General features: G+C 44.3%; 1 protein-coding gene across 1 annotated transcript in view; it reads right to left on the reverse strand.

Moving 5' to 3' along the window:
- Positions 1-6675: 6675 nt before the first annotated feature.
- Positions 6676-25984, reverse strand: part of LOC122935058 (cytochrome P450 2K6-like) — an 89473-nt gene continuing 70164 nt past the window's right edge. The window contains exons 7-10 of the mRNA XM_044290781.1: positions 10912-11053; positions 8974-9155; positions 7669-7810; positions 6676-6965 (exon numbers count right to left, since the gene is read on the reverse strand). Coding sequence (XP_044146716.1) covers positions 6787-6965; positions 7669-7810; positions 8974-9155; positions 10912-11053 — 645 coding nt within the window. The 3' untranslated portion in view covers positions 6676-6786. The remainder of the gene's footprint in view (positions 6966-7668; positions 7811-8973; positions 9156-10911; positions 11054-25984) is intronic.

Consider the following 25984-nt stretch of genomic DNA (forward strand, 5'->3'; position numbering starts at 1 on the left):
CCTTTTTAAATTGTAATACCACCTATGCGATTTATTGCATAACATGCACAGATTGCAGGCTCCAATATGTGGGATGTACCACAAATGCAATAAAAACACGCATTAGAAAACATATATCAGACATACCGCACCATGAGAACCGCAACATATCTGCGGCAAGTCTCCATTTTGCCATGGTACATGGTGGTGATGTCTCCTATATGTCAGTACAAGGCATTGAAAAGGTTAAAAAACCAACACGAGGTGGTGACAGAAAGAGGAAACTCTTAAACAGAGAATCATACTGGATTTTCCGACTTGAAAGTCGCCAGCCCCAAGGTTTAAATAAGAAACTGGATCTAATTCTACAGTATTAACTAACGGCTTATTTCTCCTCCTTTCTTCCTCTATTTCCCATTTCCTTTATATGTATTATTTTATGGACCATATGAATTGTCTTTTTGGCATGTTTTTACCTATGTACACATTTGTAGAAGGGAGGGGTTCAATTTTCAGCCTGATTATCTCAGGTGAGAGACCCTCCCCCTCCTCTCTACAAAAGTAACTCACATTGTATCTGAAACAGTCATGAGTAAGGGCTAAGATTACATTGTGCCCGAAACATGTAGACTCTGCTTTCTGTACCTGGATTTTATACTGAAGTTTCAATAAAGAAGCCTTGGATTACCACAACTACAAGCTGGACAAAATCTCTTTTTCTCTATTAAAATAATTTGGTCTATAAAGTCAGAGCCGCTCTACCTACCTCCTCCTCCCGACACCAGAGACTCCTGCAGGGCAGCTGCCGGGGCGCCCCACCGCTCACCAGGCTGCAGTGAGTCACACCCCCGTCCCCCTTTACCACGTGACGGTGCGACCAATACAACCATTATGAACTCAGACCTAAGTTGTAATCGCACTGCGATTAATGCAGGTTATATTAATCGCATTGTGAATGCAACTTAGAGCTGGGTTCCTAATGGTTGTATTGCTAGAATATAACGAAGATTGAGAATATAGTGCTATATCCGTCAATTCTAGCTATACAACCATTAGGAACTCAGATCTAAGTTGTAATCGCAATGCGATTAATGCAGGTTATGTTAATCGCTTTGAGAATTCAACTTACCACACTCTGTGTCAACTACGTAATTTTCCATGGGAGTTTTGCCATGGATCCCCCTCCGGCATGCCACAGTCCAGGTGTTAGTCCCCTTGAAACAACTTTTACATCACTATTGTGGCCAGAAAGAGTCCCTGTGGGTTTTAAAATTTGCCTGCCTATTGAAGTCTATGGCGGTTCGCCCGTTCGCGAACATTTGTGGAAATTCGCGTTCGCCGTCCGCGAAAGGAAAATTTTATGTTTGCGACATCACAAATTGTAAGCACTGCTGCAGCAGGAATTTGTGTCTAGATCTTTTTGGTGGCCTACGTTGTTGAGGGATGTCAAGTCGTATGTCTCTGCTTGCGAGGTATGTGCTAGATCCAAGATGCTTAGAATTTGTCCTGCTGGTGACTTACGGCCGCTACCCATTCCTAGGAAACCCTGGTCACATATTTCTAGGGATTTTATTACTGACTTGCCACTCCCTGCGGTTAAGTCAGTGGCTTGGGTAGAGGTCGATAGGTTAGGTAAAATGGTACATTTTGTTCCTTTGGCCAAGCTCCTGAATGCCAAGTCTCTGGCTAGTGATGAGCGGCAGGTGCCATATTCGATTTCGACGAAATTCGCGAATATTCGATAGAATATTCGTTTTATATTCGTCGAAATCGAATATTCGTCATTATTCTAGTTATCGCGAATAATATGCGATTTAAAAAATCGCATATGCGATTTTTTATTTTTTATTTTTTTTAAACTTAAAGGCTACTCTCCTATTGAAATCGCAAATGCGATTAATATAACACGAAATAATCGCATTTGCGATTTCAACGTAATTCTCAAATCCGACAGTACATTCTAGTATATGGAGACGTTACCATGGTGATGGGGACGCTCCATGAGCACGGAATATAGCAGGGATCAGCAACCTTCGGCACTCCAGCTGTGGTGCAACTACAACTCCCAGCATGCACACCTCCATGGCTGTTCTCAGGACTCCCAAAGAAGTGAATGGAGCATGCTGGGAGTCGTAGTTTGACAACAGCTGGAGTGCCGGAGGTTGCTGATCCCTGGAATATAGCATTACTAAGGTGAAATCGCAAATGCGATTATTTCGTGTTATATTAATCGCATTTGCGATTATCTATTTTTTATTTTATTTTTTACTATGGTTGGCTTCAATGCTAGAATTAGCGAATATGACGAATATATTCGTTATATTCCACAAAACGAATATACGAATGTATTCGTCATATTCCACAAAACGAAGATAACGAAGTATTCTGCGTCTCAGTTATATCTACCTATTCATCAACTTCGCTAATTCTAGCAATCATATAGGAAAGTTGACTATAAAGACAGATAAGTATAATTCGCTATGCGATTATATGACTGCTTTTTTTTAATATAAATAGAATAATTATAATACCTGATAATTATTATAATCTATTTATATAAAAAAGCAAAGTAATATAATCGCATAGCGAATTATTCTTATCTGTCTCTATAGTAAACTTTCCTATATGATTGCTAGAATTAGCGAAGTTGATGAATAGGTAGATATAACTGAGACGCAGTTGGGATAGCCTTTTGTCAAAGATGTGAGATATCATTGTCCTATTTGTCAGCTTTTCATCCTGAGACCAATGGACAAACTGAACGCCTGAATCAGGCTGTGGAACAATTTTTAAGATTTTACATCTCTGATTGTGGGTGAAATGTCTTCATTTAGCGGAGTTCGCCATCAATAACCGGGTGAAATCTTCCACAGGAGTATCTCCATTCTTCTGTAATATTGGTTTCCATCCTCAATTTAATTCTTGCGCCTCTGTTTCCACACTTAACCCTGAAGCTGATATGGTAATGTCAGAACTGTGCACAGTCTGGGCTCAGGTTCCGTTGAACCTGGAAAAAGCTCTGGAGATTCAAAAAATCAAATCCAATAGGAGACGTTCCAGAGGGGTGGATTTTATGGTGGGGGAGAAGGTTTGGTTGTCCACCAAAAATTTGCCATTAAAAGTGTATTCTAGGAAGTTTGCACAGTGATTTGTTGGACCATATGAAATTCTTGACATTATTAACCCTGTATCATTTAAGTTGAAGCTGCCTGAGTCATTTCGTATTCACAATGTATTTCACAAATCATTGCTCAAGAAATATGTTTCACCGGTTGTTCCATCACAAGCAGTTCCTCCTCAGATACTGGTGGACGGTCAAGATGAGTTTATTGTATCTAGAATCATCAATGTCTGGAGAAATCGAAACTCGTTGCAGTACCTGGTGCACTGGAAGGGTTCTGGACCCGAGGAGAGGTCCTGGGTGCCGGTTAATAGGATCCATGCTACTAGCTTGATTGAAAACTGTAATTGTGCTCATCCAGGAAAGTCATCTCCAGCTATTTTGGGTCTGGTGGCCCATCGTGGAAGGGGGGGGTACTGTCACGGGGTGTCGACCGAGCGGTATGCATCCGCTGTGCTGCCGTCACCCTGTGAATAGTACGGAGCGAGGATGCGCACTGTGTTCTCGTCTCCAGGGCAACGGGGAGCATGGAGGACCTGGCCGCGCACTTCCTCTCAGCGTGGCCGGCATCCTCCACTCCCATGGGAACCATTGTAGGTCTGAGCGCGAGCTAATCACTCGGCGTTCAGCGGTAGGTAGGAGAATAGGTCATGTGACACTGTCCACATCACATGACCACTTCCCTCTTCTATTTAAACAGACAACCTGCTGGCCACAAGTTGCCTTTGATTTAGGTCCTCAGCTAGTTTATCATTCATGTGGTCTCCTGGTCTCATGTGGAATCTCGGCTCGTGCATTGAATTCTGGTTTTGCCTTCTTTTTGGATCTCCGCGTATCTCCGGGTAACGACTCTCGCTTGGCATTTGGATTCCCTTTGTTTGTTACTTTTGGTCTGGTTTGTTTCTTCTGGTTTTGACCCTAGGCTTGTCCCTGTTATTTGTTTGGTTTCCTCCCTGGTACCATCGTTACCTTTTGGCATTTGTCCTAGCTTGTCTGACCTAGTTGTGTGTTGTCTCATTTGTCGCCTCTGCACTTACTCAGGTCAGGGACTGCGAACCAGTTGTGCTCCGTTATTTAGTACGGTAAGTGCAAGTAGGCAGGGACAGAGGTGTGGGAGGAGCCAGTTTGCACTTTCCCTTACCCCCTCTCTGTGACAGTGCCTGTATGTATGTCTAGGGTCTACAAGTGTAGAAAAATGTTATGCACTGATACATTTAGGGAACTGGGAACAGGAACTGAAGTACTTGAAATTAGTGCCAAGAAGAGGGATTAATATTGAATTAGACCTGTGTCAGATGTTGAGAGCCTGGTATGAGACTGTGAGAAGTAATGTAATCTGGATGTGGCCTTTGTGATATGTAAAGGCTACTTTCATACTAGCGTTAATATTTTCCGGTATTGAGATCCATCATAGGGTCTCAATACCGGGAAAAAACGCTTCCGTTTTGTCCCCATTCATTGTCAAAGGGGACAAAACGTAACTGAACAGAACTGAATCCCCCAAAATGCATTCCGTTCCATTCTCATACCGGAGAGCAGCATACTGCGGTTTGCTTTCCATCCTGGGATGCGGAACAAGATGGATCCGTCATGACCCACAATGCAAGTCAATTGGGACAGATCCGTTTTCTCTGACACAATAAAAAATGTATTCGCCCCCCATTGACTTACAATGGAGTTCATGACTGATCCGTCTTGGGTATGTTAGAGATAATACAACCGGATCCGTTCATGATGGAGATGGTTGTATTATCAGTAACTGAAGCGTTTTTGCTGAACTCTGCCGGATCCAGCAAAAACGCAAGTGTGAAAGTAGCCTAACAGATGCTTGTTATCTGAAGTTACATCTGTTCAAAGTACTGTTCTTTTGCTTGCAGAATGCATTGCGTTGTGTGCTCTAAGTGTCAAGAATTTTTGTGTCTCCTTTACTGACAGTAGAAACTAAGCATTGTGTACCTTTGTACACGACAGTTGTGTTAGTGATGTTCAACTGTTTCAATTTCTTAGGTCTCTTATTCCTCTTCTTAAATGGAAACCTCACAAGAGAAGATACCATCTATCAGATAACAGATATATAAAGATGTAGAGAAATAGCAAGACATTTCAGTAACAAACAAATTAAACATTAACAAAAAAATAAATAAAAATAAAAAAGTTTCAGATTTCGTTTATTTATTCATGTTTCTTAAAAATACCACCACCTCAAACATTACAACACCCAATTTTTAAAATAACTTTTCTTGATTTTCTTGATTAGACATAGCACATGTAGTACTCATAACCTTGTAGTATCCTCATAACCATAACAGCCCATACAATACACTTATCACATTAGTTATTGTGACTGGTAAAAGCATAAAAGAGTGAATTACTTTCTTGTTCTTCAGCTTTCCCATGGATATGCATTAAACTGAACAAAGATGTCTTACATGTCATGTATTCATTCAAATATATATACAGTACAGACCAAAAGTTTAGACACACCTTCTCATTCAAAGAGGTTTCTTTATATTCATGACTATGAAAATTGTAGATTCACACTGAAGGCATCAAAACTATAATTAACACATGTGGAATTATATACATAACACAAAAGTGTGAAACAACTGAAAATATGTCATATTCTAGGTTCTTCAAAGTAGCCACTTTTTGCTTTTATTACTGCTTTGAACACTCTTGGCATTCTCTTAATGAGCTTCAAGAGGTAGTCACCTGAAATGGTCTTCCAACAGTCTTGAAGGAGTTCCCAGAGATACTTAGCACTTGTTGGCCCTTTTGCCTTCACTCTGCGGTCCAGCTCACCCCAAACCATCTCGATTGGGTTCTTGTCCGGTTACTGTGGAGGCCAGGTCATCTGGCGCAGCACCCCATCAACCGGATGGAATAGCATGCCACTGCAAGATGCTGTGGTATATAATTCCACATGTGTTAGTTCATAGTTTTGATGCCTTCAGTGTGAATCTACAATCTACAGTGTGTCCAAACTTTTGGTCTGTACTATATATATATATATATATGAAATATTGGATATATTAGTGATGAGTGGATCGGTTCATCCCGCTATGGATAAACCTAATTCATTCAATATATTATTTGCACTGTGGCCCAGGAACTGTCTGTATAGCGATGATAAAATGTATTCTTTCTGATAAGGCTATATTAAGATGGTCGCCAGTATCGGGAGACCTTCTTAATCTCGCACATGCACCTTTACTGTGAGAAGCTGCCCATGCACGAATATACTCCACTACAAATCCAAACCCAGATTCATTATGATTGTGGAATGTGCCAAAAATCCTTGGTGTGGATTTGTGATGATGCATATTCGCGCATGCGCCGATGCTCATAGTAAAGACGTCTTGAGAGATGGGCAGCCATCTGTATATAGCCTCATTAGAAAGAATACATTTTAACATTGCTATACAGACAGTTCCTTGGTCATCCGTAGTGGGACAAACTAAGTCAGTCATTATTATATTAGTGCTTCCTAAAAGAAAACAGGACATCACTCAGCTCTATTTACCTAAAAAATTTAAGGTTACAGCTGGTGGTAAAAAGGCTTCTAGTCTGAAATGGTTTCCTCACATCTACTCTAGATATCTGGCTAAGTGTTTGTCAAAATATATATTTTTTTTTCTGAATGTTTGTAAAAGACTATGGCATGAAGGATTGATGTAAACCAAAGTCTATCTACGTGGTACAGCACACATTGTATAAGGCTTGGGGCAATTAATAAACCCAAGTCCTGGAGTAAGGTCCAGTTCTGCTCCCGGTGGTGAATGGAATATGAAATTTTGCAACAGTGATGTAAAGAAGATAAATATCTCCATCTTAGCCAAGCTCTTTCCAATACAACTTCTTTTTCCTAGAAAGTAATACAAATAAATACAAGAATAAATAATTAAAATCATTTTTGCTTTGCTTTTTTAAACTTTTTTCTAATTTGTTTCCATCTAAACCAATGGGTCAAAAAGAAGCAATTCCACAGCAGTTTTTATCATTTTCTTTTTTTTTATTATCTGTGTTAATTATGATTGTAAATAAACAGGTTGATACTGATAAAAAACTATTCTAAGGTTGAGTTCACACTTCAGTTTTTTGGTCAGTTATTTCCATCAGTGATTTTGTGAGCCAAAACCAGGAGAGAAGCCTATTCAGGGATAAGGTATAATGGAAAGATCTGCACCTGTTCTGTGTTTCTGACTCGCACCTGGTTTTGACTCACGATAACTAATCGAAATAACCGATCAAATAACTGAAGTGTGAACTTAGCCTAATGCCTCATGTACACGACTGTGTGCTGGCAAGGCCTGTGCTGCGGCCGCAATTTGCACAGACAGTAGGGCAGATGCATGCGGACGTGGACCCGGCTGGGCAACGGCCAAGGCTGGGCAACGGCCATGTGCAAGAGGCCTAAGTCTGTAATAGTTATCAAGGCATTACATCCGTTAGTGCCCACACATGCCTTTGAATCCTCGTGTCCTAACAATATTTTATAGTTTAATGATAAGTAAAGCAATACAGTGACCTGATCCCTCTGAAGCAAAAGTCAATTTTATTGAAGTTACCTAGTGAGAATGGTATGAAGGCATCTTTCTTCGCAAGTTTTCCATTGGAGTCAAGAAAATGTTCTGGATAAAATTTGTCTGGTTTCTCAAAGAACTCTTTATCTCTGAGAGCCGAATGAAGGAGCATAATCAGAGTTGTTCCCTGAAAACAAAAATGAGCAAAAATAATAATAGTAAGACATTTTGGAATAGAATGATTTACCATATATACTCGAGTATAAGACGAGTTTTTTGGCACATATTTTTGTGCTCAAAAAGCCCCCTCGTCTTATACTCGAGTCTCGATTTGGCCGACCTGAAAATGCCACTGCAGCGAGCGGCCCGGCCGTCACTTAGTAACGCTCCTGCTTCCTGAAGTGGGAGGAGCGTTACTAAGTGATGTCAGTCACACGCCGGCCAGCCAGCTCCCGCTCGCTGTAGTGCATTCATCCTGACAGTGAGTACAGAGGCCGGACCTGTTATCAATAGGAGAGAGATTGTTTTGCACAGGAATAACACTTTACACGCAAAGGCAGTTATGTGCGCAGTTTAGGACACGAGGGGACACATAGGGCCATGAGGGGGACCAGCATAAGATGCTATATGTCTTATGCTGCCCCCCCCCCCCCTCATGGCCATATGTGTCAAAGCACATATCCCCTATAACAGCGTCCTTATAAGTGTCCTCCACAGATCCCCCATAACACTGTCCTCCACAGATCCACCCCATAACAGTGCCATCCACAGGTCCCCATAAGTGTCCTCCACAGATCCCCCATAACACTGTCCTCCACAGATTCACCCCATAACAGTGCCACCCACAGGTCCCCATAAGTGTCCTCCACAGATCCCCCATAACACTGTCCTCCACAGATTCACCCCATAACAGTGCCACCCACAGGTCCCCATAAGTGTCCTCCACAGATCCCCCATAACACTGTCCTCCACAGATCCACCCCATAACAGTGTCATCCACAGGTCCCCATAAGTGTCCTCCACAGATCCCCCATAACACTGTCCTCCACAGATCCCCCACATAACAGCGTCCTCCACAGATCCCTCACATATGCTGCATTTCCCACCCTAGTCTTATACTCGTAAATCTAAGCATTATATTTTCATGTGTTAACAGAGTTAATTCAGTTTAGTATTGTACTACCTATAGGCCACAGCCTTTCAAGTTCCTACCACCAATTACCCCTTAGTCTCCTCTCATTTTTTCCAGACTGTCTAACCAGGGTATATGGCTGAAATAACCATACTGTAATTAGACTTTTGAACAGCCTAAGAGGGAAAAAAAAATAAAAAATGATAGAGCTACAGTACCTCTGGAATAAAATAGCCTCTAAATGTAAAATCTTCAGTAACTGAACGGAAAGTAGTTGGTGAGAGATCCACAAATCTGAGAATTTCATGGATGACGGCATCTGTATACGGCATTTGTTTTCTGTGCTCCATTTGAGGGCAGGCTGATCCGATCACTCGTTCAATTTCATTTTGCACTTTTTCTGTCAAAGCATAGATGTATAAATATGTGCACCTTAAAATGCATGTTAACACATTTATATAATTTGTGGAATTACACAGAGAATACTATCAGTCACTGATAACACCTGCCCCATGTACAGCTATCAGTGACTAAATGCTATCTCTGCATACACACTTAGGGCTTGTTCACACGAATGTATTTTGCTCTCCGTATACGGGCCGTTTTCTGTGTACCGCATGCGGTCTGTATACGGAACCATTCATTTCAATGGGTCCACAAAATATGCGGACAGCATTCTGTGTGCTGTCCGCATCCGTTGCTCTGTTCCGTGGCCCCGCAAAAATTATGAGTTCTGTCCTATTCTTGTCCTTTTGTGGACAAGAATAGGCATTTCTATAATGAGCCTCCAGTTCTGTTCCGCAAATTGCGTAAGGCACACTGGCGGCATCTGTTTTTTGCGGATCCGCACGGCACGGTCGTGTGAACAAGCCCTTACACCGAGAATACTACCAATCACTGATAACACCTCCCTGTGTACAACTATCAGTGACTGACAGCAATCTCTGTATACACACTTACACAGAGAATGCTATCAATCACTGATAACACCTCCCCCATGTACAACTATCAGTGACTGACAGCAATCTCTGTATACACACTTACACGGAGAATGCTATCAATCACGGATAACCCCTCCCCATGTACAACTATTACTGACTGAGAGCCATCTCTGTATACACACTTACACAGAGAATGCTATCAATCACGGATAACCCCTCCCCATGTACAACTATTACTGACTGAGAGCCATCTCTGTATACACACTTACACAGATAACACTATGCATTATGGAAGCACTTATTAGTACCAGGGAGCGGTAAATACAGCACTCCTTGTGATGGCTCTGTACTCACTGCTCCCTGGTCTTCTGCTGACAGCGCACGCTGTCCTGTGTCCTTCACACAGCGTGAGGACGCAGGCACACTCTGTGACCTCACGCTGTGTGATGTTGGGTCACAGAAGAGCAAAGCAGGAAGAAAGCAGAATCACAGGGAAGGTTGAGCCAACTGGAACAGGAGAGATGTTTTATTTTATTTTTTCTTTGATCTGTGGACTGATCTAAGGTCTGATTGGGGGTCTAATTAACATTGGGGGTCTGATCTGAGGTCTGATTGGTGGTCTGATTAACAAAGGGGTTCTGAGCTGGGGTCTGAGTTTGGGACTAATTCACATTAAGGGGTTTGGCTGAGGTCTAATTAACATTGGTAGTCTGGGCCGGGGTCTAATTACTGTGACATTGGGGGTCTGAGGTCTGGTCTGAGGTCTGATTGGGGGTCTGAGCTGAGGTCTAATTAACATTGGAGGTTTGAGCTGAGGTCTAAATAAAACTGGTGGTCTGAGCTGAGGTGTAATTAACATTGGGGTTCTGATCTGAAGTCAGATTAGGGGTCTAATTTACATTGATCTGAAATCTGATTGAGGGTCTAATTATCATTGAGGGTCTGATCTGACGTCTGATTGGGGTCTGATTCAAATAGGGAGTCTGAGCTGGGGTCTAATTAACATTGGTGGTGTGAGCTGGGGTCTAATTAACATTGCAGGTCTGAGGTCTGATTAGAGATCTGAGCTGAGGTCTAATTAACATTGGAGGCCTGATCTGAGGTTTGATTAACACTGGGGGTCTTATCTGAAGTCTGATGCTAAATATTTTTTTCCTAATTTTCCTCCTCTAAAACATGCGTCTTATAGGGTGAAAAATATGGTATATTTCTTACTCTGAATTTCCGGGTATTTCATCATGAGCAGAATAGCCCATCTCAGTGTGATTGCCGTAGATTCCACTCCAGCTGCAAACATATCTACCATCAGACCAGTCAGATTATCATTGTGGTAATACTGTGTGGATTCCAGATTTCCCTGGAAAATAAGAGAAACATCATAAATACAGAATGCTAAAGACCGGCATTTGACATGCTGCTCTTAACAGAAACCCTGCTGAAGGAAGATCCAACTAATTTATTAAGAGGTGCATGTCTCTTAATAAATGTGTCACATATTTTACTGTTTGTGTGCCGGAACAGAAATCTACTCCAGCCAAGCGCTGCGGTCCATTTCTGGTGTAATTTGCTCCAGCTTTCTGACACACATGTATATAAATGAAGAAGGCCATGGGACTCCTGCCAAAGCCTGCCTCTTTCCACTCATACCGCACCGTCCGTTTGGAAAAGTGGTGAGGGCATCAGTAAAAGAAACACACAGAAAAGTAGCCTAGAGTGTGAGGGCATGAACCCTATTGTCTTCAAAATAGATTTTTTTTTAACTGTAATGTTCATTTATAGAACAGGGAATAATCTATGCGTTTGCTCACTTGTTTGGTTATTGCCGGTACCTTTACAAAAAGTGAGTATTAGGGAACGAGAGCTTGTACATGCTTAGTTATCAACCAAAGTAAGAAGAACTTTTTGTTGAGGTTCTTGGAGGAGCCGGAAATCAATTCCAGCACTGCTTCCTCTTCATTACACTGCCTGTTGTCTCGGAAGTGCAGCATAATTACATGTACTCACTTGAATGGAGAGAGTACTTGAAATTACACTATGCCACCACTACCAGGGAAACAACCTGTAGTGTAATGAAGAGGAAGCAGCTGCCTGGAGCACCGCCTCCTCTTCAAACAACCACTGTTGATCAGATATTGATGACTAGAGATGAGCAAATTTCTCAAAAATTTGATTCGGCCTGTTTGACGAATTTTCTGAAAAGATTTGATTTGATCTGAATTTATTTGCGGTGAATCGTGTTAAAAAACAGCTATTTCCTGGCTGCAGAGAGCCTGTATAGTGGTGTAGAACACTGTGCCTTGCAGTAACATGCATAGGGAGTCTGCTGTGGTAATGAAACAATACTATGAGTCAGTATGACACACACATGACAGGCGTCGCTCTTAGAATCACTGCACACTTCACTTATTTGGGCAGTTACGGTGTCAAAACTGACCAAATAACTCAAGTGTCAACTCAGCCTTACAGGTCAATGTTAGCGCCAGTTATAAAGAACTGTACAGAGGCCCAAAATCCCACTGTAGTGTGAAAGAGCATACTCCATTTACACCGTCGTCAGCTGATTCCACACAGATGTCTACAGAACCTGTTCTATGAAAAACTTATACAAGTAGAGCCCCCCCTGACAGAGTGGAGAGGGTGTCAGCAGTAAATTTGTGTTGACATCACTGATTATTTTGCCCTTCCTCTGATTTATCAAACAATACCCCACAAAAAACGGATCCTGTCTGTTGAGGATCTGCCATCACTCGGTCAGCATTTGGTCAGTATTCCATCAGAATTGCTAAAGCCAAAAAGAAACAGGAGTGAATCCAAAACAGAGATGACACGTGAATGTAATATTTGCATGTCTTCTGTGTTTTGTACCCTCTTCTGCTTTTGGATACAAAATCATAACCCAATTCTGATGGGACCATACAGGGGCCATACAGCTGCTACACAGGACACTATACAGGATCCGTTGTGCGGCTCATTTTTCCATCCTTCTGAGAGATCAGAAGAAGGGTCAAATAAATGATGATGTCAACCAGGCCAAAAGGCAAAATAGTGGTCATGGAGTGGGGAGAACAGCTTGAGAAGTCTACAAGGTGGCCCAATGACATAGTGTTGAGGTAGCAGCAGCATGAGGAGACCACAAAGTGGCCCAGTGACATAGCGGGGAGGTGGCAGAAGCAGCAGCATGAGGAGACCACAGAGTGGCCCATTTACATAGTGTTGAGGTGGCAGCAGCATGAGGAAGCCACAGAGTGGCCCAGTGACATAGTGTTGAGTAATCAGCAGCATTAGCAGGCCACAGAATGGCAAGGTGACATAGTATGGAGATGGCAGAATCAGCAGCATGAGGAGGCCACAGAGTGTCCTAATGACATAGTGTTGAGTTAGCAGCAGCATGAAGATTCCACAGAGTGGCACAAATGACAAGTGTGGAGGTGGCAGCAGCATCATGAGGAGACCACAGACTGACCCAGAGACAAAGTTATGAGTTGGCAGCAGCATGAGAAGACCACAGATTGGCACTGTGACATAGTGTGGAGGTGGCAACAGCAGTGTGTTTTTTTTTAATATATGTCAGCTGCTGAAAATAGTGTTGCCATCTGCAGACTGTGCTGTTAACCCATAAGTCGCGGTAAGCCCAACACTCCAGCATTAAGAAGGTACCTGGCCTCCCATCACCAAGCCTAGTGGGAGCAACGCCGTCAGAACCCACAAAGCCACACTCCCGGCGCTCCACGTCCTGCCTCTTCTCCTTCTTCTCTCTCCTCCCATTTGTTCTCCACCTTCCACCGTGCCGTCGTCGCGCTCATCAGGCAGAATGCAGTCTTCCGTGGCCCAAATGTTCGAACGCAAAAAGTTGATGATGCCGAATAACCCTCTTGACCAACGGCTGACCGCTGGCTTATCGGAACAGCTAGCCTGCCAACCACTGCCATATAAACTGGTGGACTCGAAGGCCTTTAGAAAATGTGTGGCCATTGGCACACTGCAATTGAAGGTCCCCGGACGGAAATATTTCTCCCAGAAGGGCATCCCAGAGCTATTTTGCCACGTTCAGCGGCAAGTGAATATATCTCTGGCACACAGTGTAGGTGTCAAGATACAGCAGACCACAGACATGTGGTCTAGCAAACATGGGCAGGGAAGGTACATAACTTTTACTGCCCACTGGGTGAACTTTCTGACGGCTGTCAAGCATGTAACCCGGGGCTCCTGTGTGGATTTGGTGTTACCGCCAAGGATTCATGCAGGCTTGCCTCTTCTTATCCTCCTCCTACTCCACCCTTCATCTCCTCCTCGGCTGACCCCTCCTTTTCCACTGCTACCGCCTCTTCCTCTCCTCCCCTCAAGCTCCCAGAACCTATTTGACGTCATAGATGAGACTTTGTCATGCTGTGCTGTGGCTGTTGTGTCTGGAAGCCAAGAGCCACATCGGTCCTGCACTGCGTTCGGCTTTGCGATCACAGGCTGATCAATGGCTAACCCTGCTCAATTTGACAGTGGGTAAAGTGGTGTGCGACAACGGTGCAAATCTGCTGAGTGCGCTGAAACAGGGCAACATGAAACACGTGCCGTGCATAGCACACATCCTGAAGTTAGTCGTGCAGTGATTTATTGCCAAATACCCCGGGGTCCAGGACGTCTTGCTGCAGGCCAGGAAAATCTCTGGCCATTTTAGAAGTTCTTACACGGCCATGGCTCGCCTTGCTGACTTTTAGTGGCGACACCACTTGCCCGTCAGACGTCTTATTTCTGACAGCCCGACGCGCTGGAACTTCACCTTGTATATGCTTGATAGGCTGCTCCAGCAGCAACTTGCTGTTAACTACTACCTGTATGAGCTCTGTAGCAGGACAGGTTCTGGGGAGCTTGGTTTCTTTTCACCGTGCCAGTGGCTGCTCATGCGCGACGCATGCAGACTTCTGCTGCCATTTGATGAGATCACCAAACTGGTCAGTTGCAGCCAGGGCGCCATCAGTCACATCGTACTTTTATGCCTTTTTTCTGGAGCATGCATTGCATCGTGTCATTGATCAAGCTGTCGAGGAGCAGCAGTTGGAAGATCAAGAAGTCGCAATGCTGAATGAAGGGGGGGCTACTCCATCTGAGTCTGAAGAGGAGTCAGAGGAGGATAGTGGCTGGGGGGAGGAGAAGCAAGAAGAGCAGGCTTTGAGTGGGACTTTGGTGTTGTCCGTGGCTGGGCGGAAGAGACTCAGGACGACAATCTCCTAGGTTATGAGCAGGAGCCAGGGCGCTCCACTGCTTCCAATTTAGTGCAAATGGGGGCCTTCATGCTCCAGTGTTTGAAGAGAGTCCCCCGTATAAAAAGCATAAAAGGCAAGGACCAGTACTGGGTGGCAACGTACTTAGACCCCCGGTACAAACACAAAATGGCGGACATGTTACCAGCATCACAGAGGCCGTGCTGCGAGAAATGTTGCATTCTGCTGTTGCGAGCGCTGGCAGAGGAATTTCCACCCACAGCGAAACTGGTGCGGGTACCAATCCTACCACGCCTGCAAGAAGAGGATGGTTTAAAGATGTGTTGGTCACTTCGGATATGAGATCATTCTTGCAGCCAACCCAATCGACAGCTGCCCTCCGGATCCAGCCTCAGGGAATGCTTAGACCAACAGGTGTCCGACTACATAGGGTTAACGTCCGGTGTTGATGCTCTGAGAAGCGAGGAACCCCTGGACTACTGGGTGTGCAGGCTTGACCTGTGGCCAGAGCTGGCACAATTTGCCATGGAACTCTTGGCCTGCCCCTTGTCGAGTGTCCTGTCCGACATTCAGCTCAGCAGGAAAGATCGTGACTGATAAGTGCACTCGCCTAGCTCACAAACTACCTCACATTTGTAAAAGTGAATGAGGCATGGATCTCGGCGGAACACCTGTGACGACCACATGTATTATAATTTCCTCATGCCAGCTGTAACATAGTGAGAGGTTTGGTCTGGGAAAACAAGTATTTTACTCCCAGCATGTGCTGCTGGGCTGATTTACAGCCAGGTGAGCTCAAATACCAGACCATTTTTTTAATACCAGTGCGGGTTTTGGCAGCACTTGGCTGTCCTTAAATAGGCAGAAGCCAGGTCTCTGCGTTGGGATATGGGAGCCTTGTGTCTGGATGAAGACTTGCTATCAGCAAGGACTCTTTGAGGCAGAATTGCTGCATGGTGTGAATTACCACCAACACCGCAAGGTGACTTTTTGTTTGAATATGACTGCTTGTATTGTCACTTGCCTAAAGTGTGAATAAAACACTGAACTGTTTGATCCAAATAACTTGTTGTTCCCTCTATATTGTGTCCGCTAATCCTGTCTACCAGAGCGAGTCCCCACAATTGGTGGAGGATGTGGGCAAAAGCAGTGAGGCTGGCGTATAACCAGGTATATTACAACCAGTGCCCCATGACAAAATGGAGGCTGTTGTGAAGGTCCTCATGGAGGCTAATCTTCAGCAGCGAGAGACAAACCTGCAGCAACGCGAGGCTAATAAACAGCAGCAGGAGACTAACCATTTGCTGCTGCAACATATGATGGCTTTGCAGACAGCAGGAGCAACACTCAGCATCCACGATGCCCGGAAAGCAGTCCGTGCCGCGATTCCGAAGATGACCCCCGCAGACGACATCGAATCCTACCTGGATTGACTTACTCCACCTCTTGCAAAAGTGGCTATAGCCTGATGTGCTGAGTTCCCCGGCTATGCTGGATAGACTATTAGCCGATATGTTCTGGAGGGTTTTGCCATACCCTCTCCAGCACTAGATTGGTCAGGTGTCTCCTGGCAATACCCTTGAGATGGTGGACCTGGTGGAATGCAGCTACCAGGAATCTAAAGGAGGGTTCTTTTGGGAGGGGGTTCGGCAAACCCCAGAAATCTCCACCCCAGGCCCAGAGATTTGAGTCGATAAAACCCACCCAGGATGTACCCACGGCGGACCTGGCTCCGATAGTCTGCTGGTGGTGTCAGGAGCCTGCCATGTAAGGGCTGACTGTCCCCATCGGGTAGAGCCCATGGACACTAACTATGGCTACTATCAGTCACTATATGCCAGGAGGCTGTGTGCAACAGGTACACCAGAGTCTCTATATCACTGGAAGTGGGAGACACTCTGGCGAAGACTCTGCTTGACTCAGAGTCTAGTGACCCTAGTAAGGGCTACCCTGGTGCAGTCTACTGAGTATACTGGCTGGAAAGTCGGAGTGATGTGCATCCACAGAGACTTAAAAGACTACCCCACCGCGCTGGTGTCTCTAACCAGATGGACCCATGAGTTGGCTGTCACCAGAAATGTACATTATGAACTCACTGTTGCCTGCTATGAGAGTGACTGATAGCCATGAGACAGGGGTAACCCTAGCAGAGTGGCCCAGCTCAGTGGGGAGACCAGAACTCTGGGAACCTGAGACCTAAGGTCCAGCGGTATGGGTGACCGCCACTTCGGTGGAAGAGGGGGAGACAACCCCGCTAAGTGTGGTGGTGGGAAACATGGAGGTATTACCGCTGATTCCAGATTTGGCAGATCTCAATGTCTCCAGGTATAATTTTGGTACCGCCCAACATCGGGACCAAACCCTATTCCGCGCCTGTGAAAATGTGTTAATAGTAGATGATGAACCACAACAACCTGGGCAGAGTCAGTGTTTCCCCGTTTTGTGGTTCATCAAGATATGTTGTATCGGGTAAACCAACTACGGGGTGAGCCTATTGAACAGTTGGTGGTCCCCAAGGCTTATTGCAAGCTTTTGTTAGATCTATCCCGTATATCACTGAAGCTAGTAAATGTACCCTTTAAAATTTCATTTTTAATATAAAAGTTAAAATAAGACCCACCAAGGTATAGACAAACAAATATATAGACAAAATAGACAATATGAATATTGGGACAGATAACCCACTGGACTTAAATCTAGTGATTAGAGGCAAAACAACTGAAGGGTTACTGCTATGCGGTTACTCACAATACCGTAGATCATAGGTGGGATGGTATGAAGAATAATACGTCCAGAATTAGATCAACAATTCTTGATAGATGTCGAATGGTGGTAAATCGAAATGGCCCATCAAGGATATGATAATGAAGACAACTTGCGGCGCACATATATGGATAGGCAAAAAAATGGGATGACTATCCCTAACAGCCTATACTATCCCTACCTAGAGCAGGACAGCACCCCCATGTGGGAGAACTATCCTACTTAAATACGTTGCCTCTAGAATTAGAGTCCCTGCCTGAAGTATTCCATACTAGGATGCCTAATAAACAACAATCAGGAAGTCCAAGGGGTGTCCCAAATACAAACTCTCCAAATGCGTTTCCCCAGCTTCAATATGAAGGTTCATCAGGGGAGAAAACAAGTAGCACAATGGCTGTGGCGATAGTGGCCAATGTGATGACCAGCGGTGCGCATAGATTACTGCCACCAGTTTAAATACCCACTCACCTGATGCGACTGCGTCCTCATGTTGTTACTACGCATGACGTCATGATAGACACCCGAGTTCTCATGATAATCCCGGGAAGCAAAGCGCATGCGCAAGGACTCTGTCATGCCCGTAATCACAGGTCTCGTGTTTTCTAGGACGCTGGCTGTAAAAAGTAGCAAATAGATGGGAGATGAACCTTATACCTACGTCCCCCGCACCATGGCAACCAGGCATACACATACAATGTCCACAAGATAACAACAACGGTTCGGGGTAAATATCAAGAAACCTAATAAATCAATCGTAAACATTGGCCCAAGTATGTGGGTAAATAAAGGTCAATGGAAGTAAATGTATGGGAAATTCTTGGCCAAAGACAGATACAGGCCAAAAATATAATAACTCAAACATTATGACTATCCTTGACCACAATAGATAAATAAAGGTGGAAATTAGGCATTCTGTAGGTCCATGTATGAATGACACCATCCTGCAACCTAATATCGAGATCAAGAAATGATATGTAGTCATCATGTAATTTGTGTGTAAAATGCATACCAATGTCATTAGTATTAATGACCAGCATAAACTCCAAAAAGGCCTTTCTAGGGCCACTCCACAGGAGAAATAGGTCATCTATGAAGTGGCCCCAGAAGATGATATATACGGTGTCCACCACTGATCATCGGTGAAGACAATGGTATTCTCTCACTAGCCCAGGAACAAATTAGCATAGGTAGGCACACATGTACTACCCATTGCAGTGCCCCTGAGCTGGTGGAAAAATTTGTGACTTGGGTTGAGCGAACCCGAAGTGTAAAGTTCGGGTTCGTACCAAACTTTAGGATTTTTGGAACCCGAACCCGAACATTTTAGTAAAAGTTTGGATTTGGGTTTGGTGTTCGGCGATTTCTTAGCACTTTTTGAAAGGCTGCAGAGCAGCCAATCAACAAGCGTTTAACAGTTTGACCTTAGAAGCCATCACAGCCAGCATGCATGGCTGTGATTGGCCAGTGCAGCATGTGACCCAGCCTCTATATAAGCTTGAGTCACGTAGCGCTGCATGTCACTCTGCTGTTACTAGTGTAGGGAGAGGATGCTGCTGGTGATTTCAGGGAGAGAATAGGAGAGAATCTGTGATCAGAACTCAAATCTAACTCAGCGATCTACATACATTTAGTTGTGTGGGTGCAGTGCACAATTTTTTTACCCTGCCCTGAGCCCAGTGACAGAAAAAAACTACTTTTATCCGTCTGTTAGTTAGGTGGGCGGCGGCTGTCATTTTATGCAAACTCAGTGCACCAGAACTGCATCTGAGCTTTTGTGACATTCAAATCCAAGCTTGAAATACTGCACTAATAATCTGGTTTTAAAAAATAATCACCCTTTTTTGGCAATACACAACATCTGGTGCATTTGCAGGATTAGTCGGTGTGCAATTTAAGCTAGAAATACAGCCATCATTTTCTGGGTTTTTAAAAACACCCTTTTTTGGCAAAATACACAATTTTACAACCCTTGCAGCAACAGCACATGTGAAATTCAAGGGTTATATACTGCTGTCATATTCAGTTATTAAACAAGCACCCATTTTGGGCAACAAACTTAGATTGCGGCCTAGTCTGGATCAGTATGTGTGAGACACAACCTTCACATACTGTGGTTCTATTCAGTTATTTGAAATACAGCCATTTTGGGCTAACAAATTTAATTGCGGCCAAGTCTGGATCAGTCGGTGTGAGATACACCATTTATATAATGTGGTTATATTCTTCTATTAATAAAACACCCTTTTTTAGGCAAAATACACAATTTTTCTGGCCTTGCAGCATCAGCACGTGTGAAATTCAAGGGTTATATACAGCTTTTATATTCAGTTATGAAAAAACACATTTTTTGGGGGCAATATCTAACATCTGGATTAGTCAGTGTGCAATTTTAATTAGAAATGCAGCCATAATTTTCAGGGTTTTTAAAAAACACTTTTTTGCCAAAATACACAATTTTACAGCCCTTGCAGCATCAGCACATGTGAAATTCAAGGGTTATATACTGCTGTCATATTCAGTTATTAAACAAACACCCATTTTGGGCAAAAAACTTAAATTGCGGCCTAGTCTGGATCAGTACATGTGAGATACACCCTTTACATACTGTGGTTCTATTCAGTTATTTGAAATACAGCCATTTTGGGCAAACAAATTTGATTGCAGCCTAGTCTGGATCAGTTGGTGTGAGAAACACCATTTATATACTGTGGTTATATTCTATTAATAAAACACCCTTTTTTGGGAAAAATACAAAATTTTTCTGGCCTTGCAGCATCAGCACCCGTTTTGGGCAAAAAAGTTTATTTTGCTGCCTTTGCTGCATATATCATTGTGAGATACACCCTTGACATACTGTGGTTCTATTCAGTTATTTGAAATACACCCATTTTGGGCAAACAAATTTAATTGCGGCCTAGTGTGTATCAGGACGTGTGAGATACACCCTTTACATACGGTGGTTCTATTCAGTTATTAAACAAATACCCATTTTGTGCACAAATCTTTAATTGTGGCATAGTCTCTATCAGGGCGTGTGAGATACACCCTTTACATACGTTGTTTCTATTCAGTTATTAAACAAACATTATTTTGGCACAAATCTTTAATTGCGGCCTAGTCTGTATCAGGGCGTGTGACATACACTTTACATACAGTGGTTACATTTAGTTATTTGAAAAACACCCATTTTGGTCAAAAATCTTTTATTGCGGCCTAGTCTGGATCGGGGCGTGTGAGATACACCCTTTACATACAGTGGTTACATTCAGTTATTGAATAAACACCCATTTGGGCACAAATCTTTAATTTCGGCCTAGTATGGTTCAGGGCGTGTGAGAGACACCCTTTACATACTGTGTTTCTATTCAGTTATTAAACAAACACCCATTTTGCGCAAAAAACTTTAATTGCGGCTAGTCTGGATCAGTACGTGTGAGATACACACTTCACATACTGTGGTTCTATTCAGTTATTTGAAATACAGCCATTTTGGGCAAACAAATTTAATTGAGGCCTAGTCTGAATCAGTCGGTGTGAGATACACCATTTACATACTGTGGTTATATTCTTCTATTAATAAAATACGCTTTTTTGGGCAAAATACACAATTTTTCTGGACTTGGAGAGCCAGCATGTGTGAAATTCAAGGGTTATATACTGCTCTCATATTTAGTTATTAAACAAACACCCGTTTTGGGCAAAAAAGTTTATTTTGCAGCCTTTGCTGCATATGTCATTGTGAAATACACCCTTTACATACAGTGGTTCTATTCAGTTATTTGAAAAACACTAGGATTGAGGGAACCCGAACTGTAAAGTTTGGGTTCGTACCGAACTTTAGGATTTTGGGACCCCGGACTCGAACCCGAACATTTCAGTAAAAGTTTGGGTTCGGTGTTTGGTGCTTTTTGAAAGGCTGCACAGCAGCCAATCAACAAGCGTCATACTACTTGCCCCAAGAGGCCATCACAGCCATGCCTACTAATAGCATGGCTGTGATTGGCCAGAGCAGCATGTAACCCAGGCTCGATATAAGCTGGGTGCAGGGAACTATTGTTTTACCCTGCCCTGAGCTCATTGACCCAAAAATACTAACTTTTAGAATTCTGTTAGTTAGGTGGGTGGCGGCAGCCATTTTATGCATGCTCAGTGCACCAGCACTGCATCTGAGCTTTTGGGACATTGCAAATCACCATTTCTTTGGGACAAGCTACAACATCTGTATTAGTCAGTGTGCAATTTAAGGTAGAAATACACCCATCATTTTTTTGGGTTTGAAAAACACACTCTTTTGACAAAAAAACACTATTTTCAGGCCTTGCAGCATCAGCACGTGTGAAATTACAGGCTTATATACTGCTGTCAAAATCTATTTTTAAACAAACACTCATTTGGGCACAAAAAGGCAGTCTCTTCTGCTTTTTGATGACTCTGTTAGCAGGGTTTCCCAGGGCCATCCACCTAGCCCTGCCCCAGAAGTGGAAGAGATTGAGTGCACCAATGCCCAACCACTTTTTTTCAAGATGAGTACATGGGAGGACCATCGCAGCACTTCTCGGATGATGACGAAACACAGGTGCCAACTGCTGGGGATTTCAAAAGTGTGCAGACCGACAAGGAAGGCAGGGGTAAAGACTGGGTCGAAGATGATGTGGAGGACGATAAGGTCCTCGACCCCACATGGAATCAAGGTCATGCGAGTGACCTATGTAGTTCAGAGGAAGAGGCGGTGGTTGCACAGAGCCACCAGCACAGCAGAAGAGGGAGCAGGGTGCAAAAGGGGAGCGGCCGTCCTCTAGACAGTACGCCTTCTACTGCCCACCGCAGCAAGGGACCGAGCACACCAAAGCCAGCTCCGAGGAGTTACCTGGCATGGCAATTCTTCAGACAATGTGCTGACGACAAGACACGAGTGGTTTGCACGCTGTGCAATCAGAGCATGATGCGAGGCATAAACGTTCTAAACCTGAGCACAACCTGCATGACCAGGCATCTAAGTGCAAAGCACGAGCTGCAGTTAAGTAGACACCTTAAAAACCAAGAAAGGTCTCTGGCTTCTCCTGCTTCCTCTTCTGCTGCAGTCTTGGCCTCTTCATCCACCTCTGGAGTGACAGTGCCACCTGCCACCCCGCAAACAGAGGATCTGCCAGCTACACCACCACCACCTGGGTCACCAAGCATCTCCACAATGTCCCACAGAAGCATTCAGCTTCCATCTCCCAAACACTGGAGCGGAAGATGAAGTACCCCCTACCCACCCGCGATCCCTAGCCCTGAATGCCAGCATTTCAAAATTACTTGCTTTTGAAATGCTGTAATTCCGTCTGGTGGAGATGGAGATTTTTAATAGCCTTATGGCGGTGGCTGTACAATAGTACATCGTGCCCAGCCGCCACTACTTTTCCAGGAGATCCATCCCTTCCCTGCACAACCAAGTGGGGGACAAAATCAGGTGTGCACTGCACAATGCCATCTGTGGCAAGGTGCACCTGACTACGGATACGTGGACCAGTAACCACGGTCAGGGATGTTATATCTCCATAACAGCACACTGGGTAAATGCAGTGGCGGCTGGGCCTGAGGCGGATAGCAGTTTGGCGCATGTCCTTCCACCATCGAGGATTGCAGGGCGCTTCAGTTTGCCTCCTGTTGCTTCCTTCTCATTCTCTCTGCTTCCTCATCCTCTACCAGCTCCTCATCCGGTCAGCGTAACACCTTCACCACCAACTTCAGCACAGCCAGGGATAAACAACAGCAGGCAGTTTTAAAAGTTATCTGTTTAGGGGACAAACCCCACACCTCGCAGGTACTGTAGATGGGCCTTGAACAACAGACCGATGAGTGGTTTGTGCCAGTCAGCCTCAAGCCTGGCCTGGTGGTGTGCGATAATGGGCGAAATCTCGTAACAGTTCTAGGACTAGCTGGTTTGACACACATCCCTTGCCTGGCGCATGTGCTGAATTTGGTGGTGCAGAGATTCCTTAAAAATTTCCCCGATATGTCAGAGCTGCTGCATAAAGTGCGGGCCGTCTGTGCGCGCTTTCGGCGTTCTCGCCCTGCTGCTGCTCGCCTGTCAGCGCTGCAGTGTAACTTCGGCCTTCCCGCTCACCGCCTCATATGTGACGTGCCCACAAGGTGGAACTCCACCTTACACATGCTGGCCAGAATGTGCGAGCAGCAGCAGGCTATAGTGGAGTTTCAGCTGCAGCATGCACGGGTGAGTTACTCTGCGTAACAGCACCACTTCACCACCAATGACAGGGACTCCATGCGAGACCTGTGTTCCTTGTTGCGCTGTTTCGAGTACTCCACCAATATGGCCAGTGCCGATAACGCCGTTCTTAGCGTTACTATCCCACTTCTATGCCTCCTTGAAAAAACACTGCTAGCGATGATGGAAGAAGATGTGACAAAGGATGAGGAAGAGGGATCATTTCGTAGGGTTTCAGGCCAGTCATTCACAAGTGGCTCCGAGGGTGGGTTCCTGAACCCGCAAACGCCAGGTACACTATTGTCCAGCCAGGGCACAGCTCTGGAGGATGACGAGGTGGAGGATGAGGAGGAGGAGATGGAGGAGGAGGAACCTTGTTCACAGCAGGGTGGCACCCAGACCAGCTCATGGCCATCACTGGTGCGTGGCTGGGGGGATACAGAGGACACAGACGATACACCTCCCACAGAGGACAGCTTTCCGTTGCCTCTGGGCAGCCTGACACACATGAGCGATGACATGCTGCAGTGTCTCCGCAACGACCGCTGAATTGCCCACATTCTAACTTGTGCTGATTACTGGGTGGCCACGCTGCTGGATCCCCGTTACAAGGACAACGTACCATCCTTAATTCAATCACTGGAGCGTGATCGTAAGATGCGCGAGTACAATCGCACGCTGGTAGACGCGCTGCTGGTGGCATTCACACCTGACAGCGGGGGCACAGTGGAAGCACAAGGCGAAGGCAAAGGAAGAGGTCGCCAACGCAGCTGGGGCACTGCCAGCACCTCAGAAGGCAGGGTCAGCATGGCCAAAATATGGAAAAGCTTTGTCAGCACGCCACAACAACCAGCACCACCAGCTGATATGGAACGTCTTAGCAGGAGGCAGCATTTCAACAACATGGTGGAGCAGTATGTGTGCACACGCCTACTCATAATGAATGACGGGTCTGCCCCCTTCAACTTCTGGGTCTCCAAATTGGGAACATGGCTTGACTTTGCCCTTTACGCCTTGGAGGTGCTGGCCTGCCCTGCAGCCAGTGTATTATCTGAACATGTGTTTAGCATGGCAGGGGTATTTATCACAGATAAGCGCAGCCGCCTGTCCACAGCCAATGTGGACAAACTCACGTTCATTAAAATGAACCAGGCATGGATCACACAGGAATCGTCCGTACCTTGTGCAGAATAGACATGTATACCGGCACTAACCAGCCATTGTTATACTGCAGCACAATTGCTCATTATTGTATTTTTGATATTTCCAACTCTTTTGGAGTGTACACCCTAATAAAAAAAAAAATATAATAATTAAAACCAAAAACCAGTGTTGGCTACCTCGTCCTCCTCCAATGCCGCTTCCACCTACACCGCTACGTCCACCGCATCCTCAAACTCCTACTCCATATGGAACTCCACCTCATAAATCAAATATATATTATTATTTTTTTATATGTAATTTATTTTATGTCATTTTACTACTTTGTCTGTTACATTTTCGGGTGAGATTCACCAATTTTTGGTTGGAATGTACCACTGCTATACCTAGTAGACAGCTAAAAAAAATACACAAAATTGTCTGCAACACTTTCTGCTGAAATTCACCAATATTTGGGTGTAATGTACTACTGCTATACCTAGTAGACAGGTAAAAAAAAAATGTCTGTTACATTTTCTGGTGAAATTCACCAATTTTGGGGTGTGATGTACCACTGCTATACCCAGTAGACAGGTAAATAAAAAACACAAAATTGTCTGTTACGTTTTCTGGTGAAATTCACAAATTTTTGGGTATGATGTACCACTGCTATACCTAAGTAGACAGGTATAAAAAAAAATATTGTCTGCAACATTATCTGGTGAAATTCACCAATTTTTGGGTGGGATGTACCACTGCTATACCTAGTAGACAGGTTAAAAAAAATTGTCTGTTACATTTTCTGGTGAAATTCACCAGTTTTTGGGTGTTATGTATCACTGCTATACCTATTAGACAGGATTTTTTTTATTTTTATTGTCTGTTATATTTTCTGGGGAAATTCACCAATTTTTGGGTGTGATGTACCACTGCTATACCTAGTAGACAGCTAAAAAAA

This window comes from Bufo gargarizans, chromosome 4, assembly GCF_014858855.1.
Source record: "Bufo gargarizans isolate SCDJY-AF-19 chromosome 4, ASM1485885v1, whole genome shotgun sequence".
Classification (NCBI taxonomy): Eukaryota; Metazoa; Chordata; class Amphibia; order Anura; family Bufonidae; genus Bufo; species Bufo gargarizans.